The 10,658-nt window shown below is 36.4% G+C and overlaps 2 protein-coding genes across 4 annotated transcripts in view; both read right to left on the reverse strand.

The window, feature by feature from the left end:
• The window catches only part of LOC107679967 (ATP-dependent Clp protease ATP-binding subunit clpX-like, mitochondrial), a 14,824-nt gene extending 10,651 nt beyond the window's left edge, over positions 1–4,173 (reverse strand). The window contains exons 1-6 of one of the 3 annotated variants that reach the window (XM_016475701.1): positions 3,936–4,173; positions 3,627–3,695; positions 2,728–2,867; positions 2,530–2,650; positions 748–899; positions 425–584 (exon numbers count right to left, since the gene is read on the reverse strand). In XM_016475701.1, coding sequence (XP_016331187.1) covers positions 425–584; positions 748–899; positions 2,530–2,650; positions 2,728–2,867; positions 3,627–3,681 — 628 coding nt within the window. In that variant the 5' untranslated portion in view covers positions 3,682–3,695; positions 3,936–4,173. Of the gene's footprint in view, positions 1–424; positions 585–747; positions 900–2,529; positions 2,651–2,727; positions 2,868–3,626; positions 3,696–3,837; positions 3,915–3,935 lie in introns of those variants that run through there. The other 2 variants (XM_016475698.1, XM_016475699.1) reach the window with 2 other exon arrangements.
• Positions 4,174–5,004: 831 nt separating this feature from the next.
• The window catches only part of LOC107679955 (leucine-rich repeat serine/threonine-protein kinase 2-like), a 62,807-nt gene continuing 57,153 nt past the window's right edge, over positions 5,005–10,658 (reverse strand). The window contains exons 48-51 of the mRNA XM_016475685.1: positions 8,315–8,467; positions 6,735–6,958; positions 6,185–6,262; positions 5,005–5,981 (exon numbers count right to left, since the gene is read on the reverse strand). Of these exons, the coding sequence (XP_016331171.1) occupies positions 5,860–5,981; positions 6,185–6,262; positions 6,735–6,958; positions 8,315–8,467 (577 nt within the window). The 3' untranslated portion in view covers positions 5,005–5,859. The remainder of the gene's footprint in view (positions 5,982–6,184; positions 6,263–6,734; positions 6,959–8,314; positions 8,468–10,658) is intronic.

Below are 10,658 nucleotides of genomic sequence, written 5' to 3' on the forward strand. Positions count from 1 at the left end.
GACAATAGAAGCAATCAAAACCAACAAAAGAGCAATAATATGCAAGTGCTATATTAGTATATTATTATAGTGTTATAGTTCAATTTCACAAAGAAACGTGGAGCATTTTGTCCAGGCAAAAATAAAAGGACACATTTAATTTATAATTTGTCTTAAATCTCATTTTGTAAAAAAAAATCGTGATTCAAATCGTGAGTTGAGTGAATTGTTACATCCCTACTGTTGAAAGACTAAAATTAGGGTAACATTTTACAGTAAGGTTCAATTTGTTAACATTAGATAGAAAAAAACATGAACAACATGTTCATTTTTACAGCATTTAGATGTTTATTTCAGTGCTGTCAAACGATTAATCGCGATTAATCGCATCCAAAATAACTACTTTATTTTATTAATAAATGTCAGATTATGATATAATACAAACCTCTGGGAGAGAGGGGACTCTGTTTGTCTGTTTCCGCTTGCTGTCGGCCTGCTGCCGGGAGGTTGTTGTAGATCCGTTTGTAATGATTATAGACGGCAACTGCCAACACTTTCTTGGCGTATGACTGGCCAACAACGTATTTGTCGAGGTAGGCATAAATCTAAAGAGGTTGAGACAACAGAAGCCCATGTGAGAGCTGTTCACTGCATTTCTGCTGTCACAGGATTAGCTTCAACTGGTTTACTTTTAAAAAGCTGATCTGATGACACACATATCAACTTAAGTTAATGTAATAATGTCTGGATGGTGTGATGGAACGGCACCTTTTTAGGAGGCGGAGGGGGTTTCTGAGCTAATGCAAATTGAACATGCTCCGAGCTCTCCGCTTCCTTATTCAAACCCTTCTTAGAGTCCGTCTCGGACAGAACCACGAAGAAATTATGGCACTTTTCACATTTCACAAACCGCGTAGAGGCTGTGTGGAGCAAATACAATAGACATGAATATCTAGATGCCACAACCAGCGGTTTCCTCAACAAGACCATAAGTTCACAACATCTCTATATGACATAGTTTGAGCAGTTAGTACAGATCCTAGAATCATCTGTATGGCTCTTCATTGGTGTTGCTTCAGGAGCCAGATTTTATTCTGGGCATCACGTGGCGACAAAACACATTACTGTACAAAAAAAAAAAATGTAACAAAACGCCAAGGTCAATGACATGACATTCATTCTTTGTCCTACCTTCAGTTTATTAAAAGATTCATTTTATTTCTAAATTGCATCTAATCTAACATGTTAACATGCGTCACTGAATTACAAATCATTTCATTATGTTTACCTTTATATATGTGACCCTGGAGCACAAAAGCAGTCTTAAGTCGCTGGGGTATATTTGTAGCAATAGCCAACAATACACTGTATGGGTCAAAATTATTGATTTTTCTTTTATGCCAAAAATAATTAGGATATTAAGTAAAGATCATGTTCCATGAAGATATTTTGTAAATTTCCTACCGTAAATATATCAAAACTTAATTTTTGATTAGTATTATGCATTGCTAAGAACTTAATTTGGACAACTTTAAAGATGATTTTCTCAATATTTAGATTTTTTTGCACCCTCAGATCCCAGATTTTCAAATAGTTGTATCTCAGCCAAATATTGCCCTATCCTAACAAACCATACATCAATGGAAAGATTATTTATTCAGCGTTCAGACAATGTAGAAATCTCAATTTTGAAAAATTGACCCTTATGACTGGTTTTGTGGGCCAGGGTCACATATGTATGTATACGTGTGCGCGCGTGTGTGTATATATTATATTTTTGTGGGAAGAATACTGAAAAGTGGCATAACGGTTTAAAAATCATAATGAAAGATAAAAAAAAATAACTAGTACATATTTTGTAATTATGTTTTAGAAAAAAATACAAATAAAAATTGTAACAAAGGTTTAGTACATCTGGGGAAAAAAAAAACCCCCATCAAAGTCATGATCGACAAAAATCATGTGGGTGCAACCAACATGTTAATGTTTTTATGAAGAAACTAAATCATTATATTTATATAATAAATCATTAATTCTAATTATATCATATATAAATATTCATTATATATTCATTATATTAACAAAAAACTTAAAATAAATTTAACAAGTAAAATAAATGTGTGTGTAGGGGAAATGTAAAAAAATAGCACAAACATTTTTTTCAAAACCATATAAATTCAACATTAATACAAACAGACATTTCTAAGAATGTGGCAAATGTGCTTTAAACTGGATTTTTCCTTTCTTTCTTTTTTTTTTTCTTTTTTAAGGTGGACACTCTTGCAAATGTCATTTATCTGCCCTTAAAATGGCAACACTCGCAATTTTGTAAACAACAACTAGGGTTGCAAAGGGGTGGAAAATTTCCGGAAACTTTCCAAAAATCCCTGGAATATTCCCAAAAATCCTGGAAAGTTTCCAAAATTTCTGGAATGTTTCCAAAATTTACTGGACATTTTCCACCTTTTTGCAACCCTAATAACAACTGAACAGACACTGACTGGTAATGTGGAATCTAGTTATTCAGTTCATTATTAAAACCTTACTTACACACAAAAGTCTCCACGTGTGTACAAGGATCTCCACACTTCGGACATCTCAGCTGACTGCCACCTTTCCCTGAACCTCCAGCGCCTGACGCCCGCTTTCCACCCGCCTCACCTACACCCTTCTGCAAAACCGTAACTGTGAATATCTCACACATCAGGCGAACATTCATGTAAATGGAACAATAAGACTGACGAGTACCTTTCCTCCATCGCCGTCTTTAGAAGCGAAACACACTGCTGTCTGTGAGAACGGCCTCACGTGCACGAATGGAGGAAGATGGACTTCATCACAAACTGCTCTGGTGCGGCTGAAGAGCTGAAGATGCGAGTGAGAAAAACCTGCCAGGAAACAATACCCAAACGATCAAACCAGTTGAATTCCATTCGATTGACTCACATTTCGGCCAGAAGCGAGGTTTAAAGTTACAAAATGTCTTCATGATAGATCTGTTTCTCACAAACATGCCGCTTTTCACATTAACTGATGGACTGTGATGTTTTTATCAGCTGTTTGGACTCTCATTCTGACGGCACCCATTCACCGCAGAGGATCTACATTTCTCCAAATCTGATGAAGAAACAAACTCATCTACATCTCGGATGGCCTGAGGGAGAGTAAATTCTCAGCAAATGCTCATTTTTGGGTGAACTGTTCCTTTAAGTCTGTAATAAGCACTCTTTCAAAAGTATGATTAAAGGGATAGTTCACCCAAAAATGAAAATGTGATGTTTATCTGCTTATTTTCATTTTTGGGTGAACTATCCCTTTAAGTGCACTTCTTTTACCATCGTTTTACACCACAGTAAACATTGGGCTCAATGAATTTGTTAAAGGGAGCATCAACACAAAGTGAAACTATGAAATAACATTCCCAGAACGTTCCACGGAGGATTTTTGAGACTAAAACTGTCCTAGTTGAGGATAACAAATCTTAAAAGTGAGATTTTCTGGGAATAGACAAAAGCTAATGTTAGCTGGGAACTACAAACTGCCGGCTGGCCTTCATCTGCTGTTAAGAATCAATGTTGAGTGCATTATATCAGTTCTTCAGCTTTTTATTTGTCTTTTTTTTTTTTGAGTGTTGATGGTTCGCTCACCTTTATGGACAGACTTTATAATCACCCTCGCTGCAGGTCCGCATGAACAGGACATACTGAAAACCAGATCTGATGAGAATAAGAAGAAGTCCATATTAAACTCACACATTGCAGTATATTACTACATACTGCTACTACAAATAACTAAAAATACAAATAAAGTTGTAAGGTGCTGCCAGATATAATTGGCAACTGTCATATATGATCTAAACTGAGAAAATCAAACGGAAAAGCGCATGTTTGAACTTCACGGGCAGCGTTAATGCAGTAGAGCTCGACCACACATGCGCTGCTGTGAACGTTACTCACCGGAGCCGTGTCCGAGTTTGCTCCAGAGCTGATCTGTCGTCCGGTAAGCGGCTCTAACGGCAGGATCCGAGCGCAATCACAGCGAGAAGCGGGCTCATGCCAGCGTCAGCGTCCGCTGCTCTCAGAAGCGATGCTAGAGGAAGTTTAGCGTTGATCAGTGTGATATAACCTCTGCTGTCACCAGAGAGAGCGCTGTTTGTGTCACGTGGTGCTGAAGGGGCGGGGCCATCGAGCGGCAAACCGCATTGTCGCAAGATATAAAGTGAGTTTTTTTTTTTAATTCTTAAAACGTAGGCTAATCAGAAACAATAATTCACACCTTCGGTAAATAACAGCATTGAGCATGTGAAGTGAAGAATTAAAAAAAAATCCAGGACAGCCAAGCTCCACCCCCTTCAAATCGGAACACGTGACTCTTCTTCTGGAGCGGTTCTGTTTTCGCGGGAAAAGATCACAGCGCCGCACTTGTTCTGCTGTTTTAATGTGATCAAAGCATTTCTTCCTTGCATTCGTTTAATTATTCATATGAATATTTAATTGTAACAATGTTAGTACTTAATATAAATTATATTTGTATTAATTTTTATTAAAATATATTTTGTTATGATTTCTAAAAGCGATCTCTAATTGATATCCACATTTTAAATTGTATTAATATTTAGTAGTAATAACAATGATATCATTGTTTAATATACATTATATTTGTATTAATTCTATTAAAATATTTAGTTATATTGTAGTATTTTAATTTGGCATATGTTAGTCCTCATCTATGTAGGTTTTAAACATAATCAAACTATTTTTACAATAATGGGAAATAAAAGATGAAAAAAAAAAAAGAAAGCTATCATACAAAATGAAGAAAAAAAAACTTTATTAAAAACATACTTGGCATGCAACATACAAATATAAATCATCAATGATAATTGCATTCCCACAACTCAGAAAAAAAATAACAGTAAAAGGTCATATTTGTAACAAAAATATTATCATAGCATCTTTATCTATGGCTTGTTCTCCAGTTATATTTTGTTGTGCTTGACTAAAAAACTACAAAAAAAAAAAAAGTCTTTAATCACTGGCTTATTGTGATCATTAAATATAATGTGATTGTAATTCACAAAAGGTCAGAGAATGTGTGTAGTGTCATTTATTAGCTTATTGCTCAAAATTTAGCAATGGATTACTCATCATATAATTTCATTTCCAAACAATGAACACAGAGACTTCATAAACAGACCTCAAAACCAATTCTGGAATTTGACATATTTGCATTACTAGCATTAATGTGGGATTTCCTTCAAAAGTGCAAGATTTCATCTTTGTTTTTTTATGACAGACAGTGGTGCTAGTTACCTCTAGCAGCTCATTCACTGTGCTCCCATGATGCTAACAACAGTAGCGACTATTGTATCATAGTGGAAACTAAACATGATACATTTGCATAAGAGGTATTAGAGATATTTTTGATAAATGATGGCTTTCTGCTCTGCTCTTATGGCTTCATATCATGAATACATACTATAAAATAATAAAGCTAACTCAAGTGTTTGCAATTTTCATTTTGGTTTTCTGTATAATCCAAACATATGAGATGTAACAAAAATAAATGTTTCCCTTGACTATATAAAACAGATTGCATTTTCACATGGGTCCCTTTTCAAAACAGTAAAGGTTCGGTGGCATTAACTGTTGCTCTTTCACCGGCGAAATCCAGTCGCTTCAACTGAAACCCGGAATTTGCGCAAATCGACCGTGTTGACCAACAGACATCTGCTTCGTCTGGACATGAGCTCTGTGCTTCATTCTGCACTACTGACAGTAGACAATGGAACTTTCTGTTATGTGCCTTCAAATGTTGCAAACAGTAATGTTACATGTTTCTCAGCTTTCTCAGGAAATGATGCGCAGACAGAGTGTACGATCAGTTGTGGAGTGTTTCTCTCAGTTTGCTGGTGATCTTGTCTCGTAGCTCACAGTGTCTGATCAGATCTCTGACCTCCAGAGGAAGTGAACTGTTCCACACGCTCAGCACTGAGTCCTCAGCTGAGACGAGCACAGACACAGGAAACATCAACGGATTATAAATATTAATCATGTAATCATTCGAAGGGCTCATGTAATGCAGAAGCACATGTTCCTTATTCTTCTGAGATAAAATGAACGTCATGCATAGAATTTGTCTTATTATTAAAATAATGAAAATTATATTTTAAAATTCAATCTATATGTATTTATGATGTTCTTGCCTTGTGTTTTGATTTGGTCTTGTGACACGCGTTGCCGTCTACCCAGTACTATAATAACATTCTTTCGGTTGAGTGTGTCTGCAAGAGAATATAAACAAAAGATAAGGAATAAATATTTCTGTACAAAATTAGTTAAAACAATTGTAATGGAATGAAACACACAAAAGCTCTTTAAACTGTATATATGCCTTGAGAAAAAAAAAAACATTAATACTTATTACGAAATAATATATACTTTACAAGAACATAATCGACTAATGTTTTCAGACACGTAACGGCATGTTAACTGCAATTATATAAAAATTTACTATAGTGTCAATTTTTATTAAATGCAGCTTTTTGACCCACTAAAGTAGGACTTAAATACATCTTAGAAGTAATTTCATAATTACATATATTGTCTTTTAAAATATGGTAAAAGTCTACGGTTTAAAATATGGTAAAAGTCTAAGCTGAATATAAAACTAAAACATACGTTAATGTCATTTCTATTGAAACAATTCAGTACATTTAAAATATTTTACATGTAATATTGAATATCACATTGTACCTAGCAGCACAGAGCCCATGCAGCGTATGGAGTGGCAGTGAGGGCTGATGGTCTGCAGTAGCTGACAGCTGGAGACCTCCACCAACAGGATGTGTCCTTCTTTGGTCCCAATCCACAGAGTACCGCTGTGCTGGACCAACAGAGCTTTAACAATAGCCGAAGACGGCACCATTTGTCTAGACTGGTCCTCACTTTGGGCTTTGGGCTTTTTGGTGGGCGTTAATCTGTTGTGGACATATAAATTGGTAGGGTTAGGAAGTCGATACTTAGCATACTTAGCCTCAAATGTGAAGATTCTCTGATTTCATGATCAGTGTTGGGAAAAGTTACTTTTAAAAGTAATGCATTACAATATTGCGTTACTCCATAAAAAAGTAACTAATTACGTTACTTCATTACTTTTTATGGAAAGTAATGCGTTACGTTACTTTTGCGTTACTTTTTAAATCTGGACAGGGCTTGCTTGTTTGTTTTAAAATAAAAAAGTAATATTTTTGGCAAATATAAAAGCCTTTTCACACCAAACCTGCAATGAATACGCCTCAGGCTGAAGGGAAAGAAAATTTACGTCCGTACAGTAGAATGCAGAAGAAGACATTTCAACACACTTCAGCAATAAAAAAAGACACACAAATGTTGTCTAGAGTAATTTGTGCTTATTAGTACGGTTGAACTGGATCATCGAATGTCAGAAGCAAAGACATTGGTTAATAGAATGGGAATAAATACATAAAGGATATTTGTGTTGTTTAACATTTAATTAATGCAGGTTTGCGTCATATTCTGAGTTGCATTTTTTAAATTCATTTTGAGGAATACTGAATCTGTGTGTTTTTTTGTGAGTGAGATGAATTAATGCATATTCATATTTATTTTAGAACTACAGTAACATCTGATTTCTCTCAACATGGGGACAGGAGAGCTGTCAATCAATAAATTGGAAAAAAAAGTAACTTGCGTTACTTATTTGAAAAAGTAACTCTGATATTCTCTTGTAAATTAAAAAGTAATGCGTTACTTTACTAGTTACTTGAAAAAAGTAATCTGATTACGTAACTCGCGTTACTTGTGATGCGTTACCCCCAACACTGTTCATGAAACGTAAAGCACAAAAAGTTGTGGAACTACTGCTTCCAAATGATTAAAACTTTCATCATGCCACAAATATGATGTTTCAGTCAAACTCCTATAACAAATGAACTTCAGATGTGCTTCACATGATCAGTGTCACTTCATGTTGATATGAAGCAAATCCGAGATCTTTTATGAAGTCTTGTGCATGTGTTTTTCCAACTGTTTTTTAATCGGACAGTTATTTTCTGAACCAAATACATTTAATATCTTGTTTTAGTGCAATGGGTGATTGACAGGCAAGTAGGTGGTCCATCACTGATATCCAGGACAGACCAGATTAGCATTAACACTACACATGCATTTCTGTTTTCCTTTCCTAACATTTTGGACCCTACTTGTATTTAGTGCCAACAACTTGTGATCTGATAATCTGAAATGGATGTTAATAACAGGTGTAAATGGGGTCAAAGTGTGTGAATGAGTTATGTTAATGTCTGCCACTTCACCTGAGTAACTGTGCGCAGTCAATGAGGTTCATCATCCTCTCAGTCTTCTTATCCCAGATCTCCACAGTGTGGCCACCCCTTTTACTTACATACACATGTTTGTCCACCGCTAACCGTGATATGCAAGGATCACTGCTGATTCGACCCTGCTGCCTAAACAAACAAACAGATAAACATGCTTAAGAACTGAACAACATCACCAAGAAATTCCTTGTAACAGGCTGTTTAAACATTAATGTGATGTTTAAGCAAATCCAAAATTATTCATTGAAACCTTAATAAACTTGTCTTCTGCCTTTGACATGATGAATCACCACAATCTCCAGTCTACTCTCTCTGATCTGGACATCACAAAAACTGAAAATTGCATTCTGAGTATTACTTCATGGGCAAAATACCATCAGCAAACCAATGGGGGTGCCTCAGGGTTCTGTGTTTGGCCCCTTACTATACTTAATTTATACAGTCTCACTGGACATGGCTTTTAATATCGGTGCAGATTATAATCAGCTTAACCTGTCTTTCATACCTGAGCTAATATTGTGGATTCATCAGGCTGGATGACTTAACAATGTGAACATGCATCTCTTCCTGGCTTATATGTCTTGATGCTTGAATGCTAATGGAGTTATTTTAGTGCTAAATACACCACATGACCGACCTCAAGTATGTAGACAACCCCTTCTAAATGTTAAGTATATTTCAGATAGACACATTACTAGCATGCACAGTACATAAAATCAAGTATAAAATATGACCATGCAATCACATTAGACAAATGTTTTAGAAGAATAGTGAATGGTGCTTTTCTGTTGTGACATGTCATGTGCCCAAAGTGAGTTTGGCATTGGAAAAACCTGACGAGTCTGCACATAGATCACACCTGAACATGTTTGGGATGAATCTGAAAGCTATATGAGTGCTATGGCCCTAAGGGCTCTGAGAATGGGAGCAAATCCTTACATGTTTTTCCGTTGATCCATTGAGAGGACCAACATCTGGTTAACAACCATTTTTTTGTTGAAATGAAGCAAGCACATATTGATCGGGTATTTGGGAACCCCGAACTCTGGAATAAAGCTGAGGATTTAGAAAGTCGCAGCAGGCGGAATAACATAAAAATAATCGGCCTTAAAGAGGGGAAAGAAGCAGGATGCAAAATGAACGAGTATGTCCAAAAGATCCTGTCAGAGGGGCTCGGGTTGATGGGGTCGGAGTTCGAGATTGAGCGGAGTCATCGCAGCTTCGGGCCAAAGCCTAATGATGATCAACGTCCCCGGGTCGTGCTGGTGAAATTTCTACGTTATACTGCGAGGGAGAAAGTCTTGGCAGCAGCGAAAAAGAGTAGGGGATTTGAATGGGAGGAATGCAGGCTTTCCATCTTCGAGGATATGTTGAGAGAGAGAGCAACGATGAGGAAAAAATTCTCCGCAGCAAAGAAGTTACTCTGGGACCGTGAAGTTCGACATACCCTGGTTCATCCAGCCACTCTGAAGTTTACTTGGAGGGGAAAAAAGCAGAGTTTTACTGACCACATGGAAGCGGAAAGATATATAAAGGAGCACATCCAACTACAAGGAGGTGACAAGTAAATTGCTGTGACTGGAAATATGTAAGTCGAAGTATTATAATACGTTGTTGAAATGGTGGGTCGGGAAAAGCTTTGGGGTCTGTCTTCCCGAGTCAGCGAGTGCGCTCTGACCGCGAGCATCATGGACCAAATGTGTGACCCAGAAGGGAGCGCACTGCCCCTTAAGGGCAGTGTTTTGAGTTTAGTTTTTTCTCCCTTATTTGTTTTTTGTTTTGTTTGTTTTTCAAGGTTTCATTGTTCACAAAAATGTTGGAAGTTAAATAATTGGTTTTCTATCTTCTATCACTGTGGGTATAATACCAGTTTATATGTTAAAGGTTTATTTATTTATTTTTGGAACTTAACAAGCAAGTTGCATCGGAGCACAACAGGTGCACAGTTTTACACCGTGTGTGATGGATAGACAATGTATAAATATCATATCTTGGAATATAAATGGCTGTGGGTCACCTGTTAAAAGAAAAAAAAATACTTGCATATCTTAAGATCAGAAAAACTGACATTGCCTTTTTACAAGAAACACATTTTAAAGATGAAAAGGAAGCTTTGAAACTTAGACGTGACTGGGTCGGACGTGTTTCATAATTCTGTGTCAAGCAAGAGGAGTGGAGTAGCCATACTAGTGAGGAAGAAAATACATTTTGTATTGATGAATCAACACAAAGACAAGGAAGGTCGTATACTCTGCATAGAAGCAAAGCTCAACGATGTTAAAGTAGTGTTTTGTAATGTATATGCACCAAATAAGGAGGA

The sequence above is a fragment of the Sinocyclocheilus anshuiensis genome, unplaced genomic scaffold (assembly GCF_001515605.1).
Source record: "Sinocyclocheilus anshuiensis isolate Anshui unplaced genomic scaffold, SAMN03320099.WGS_v1.1 scaffold528, whole genome shotgun sequence".
In the NCBI taxonomy this organism is placed as follows: Eukaryota; Metazoa; Chordata; class Actinopteri; order Cypriniformes; family Cyprinidae; genus Sinocyclocheilus; species Sinocyclocheilus anshuiensis.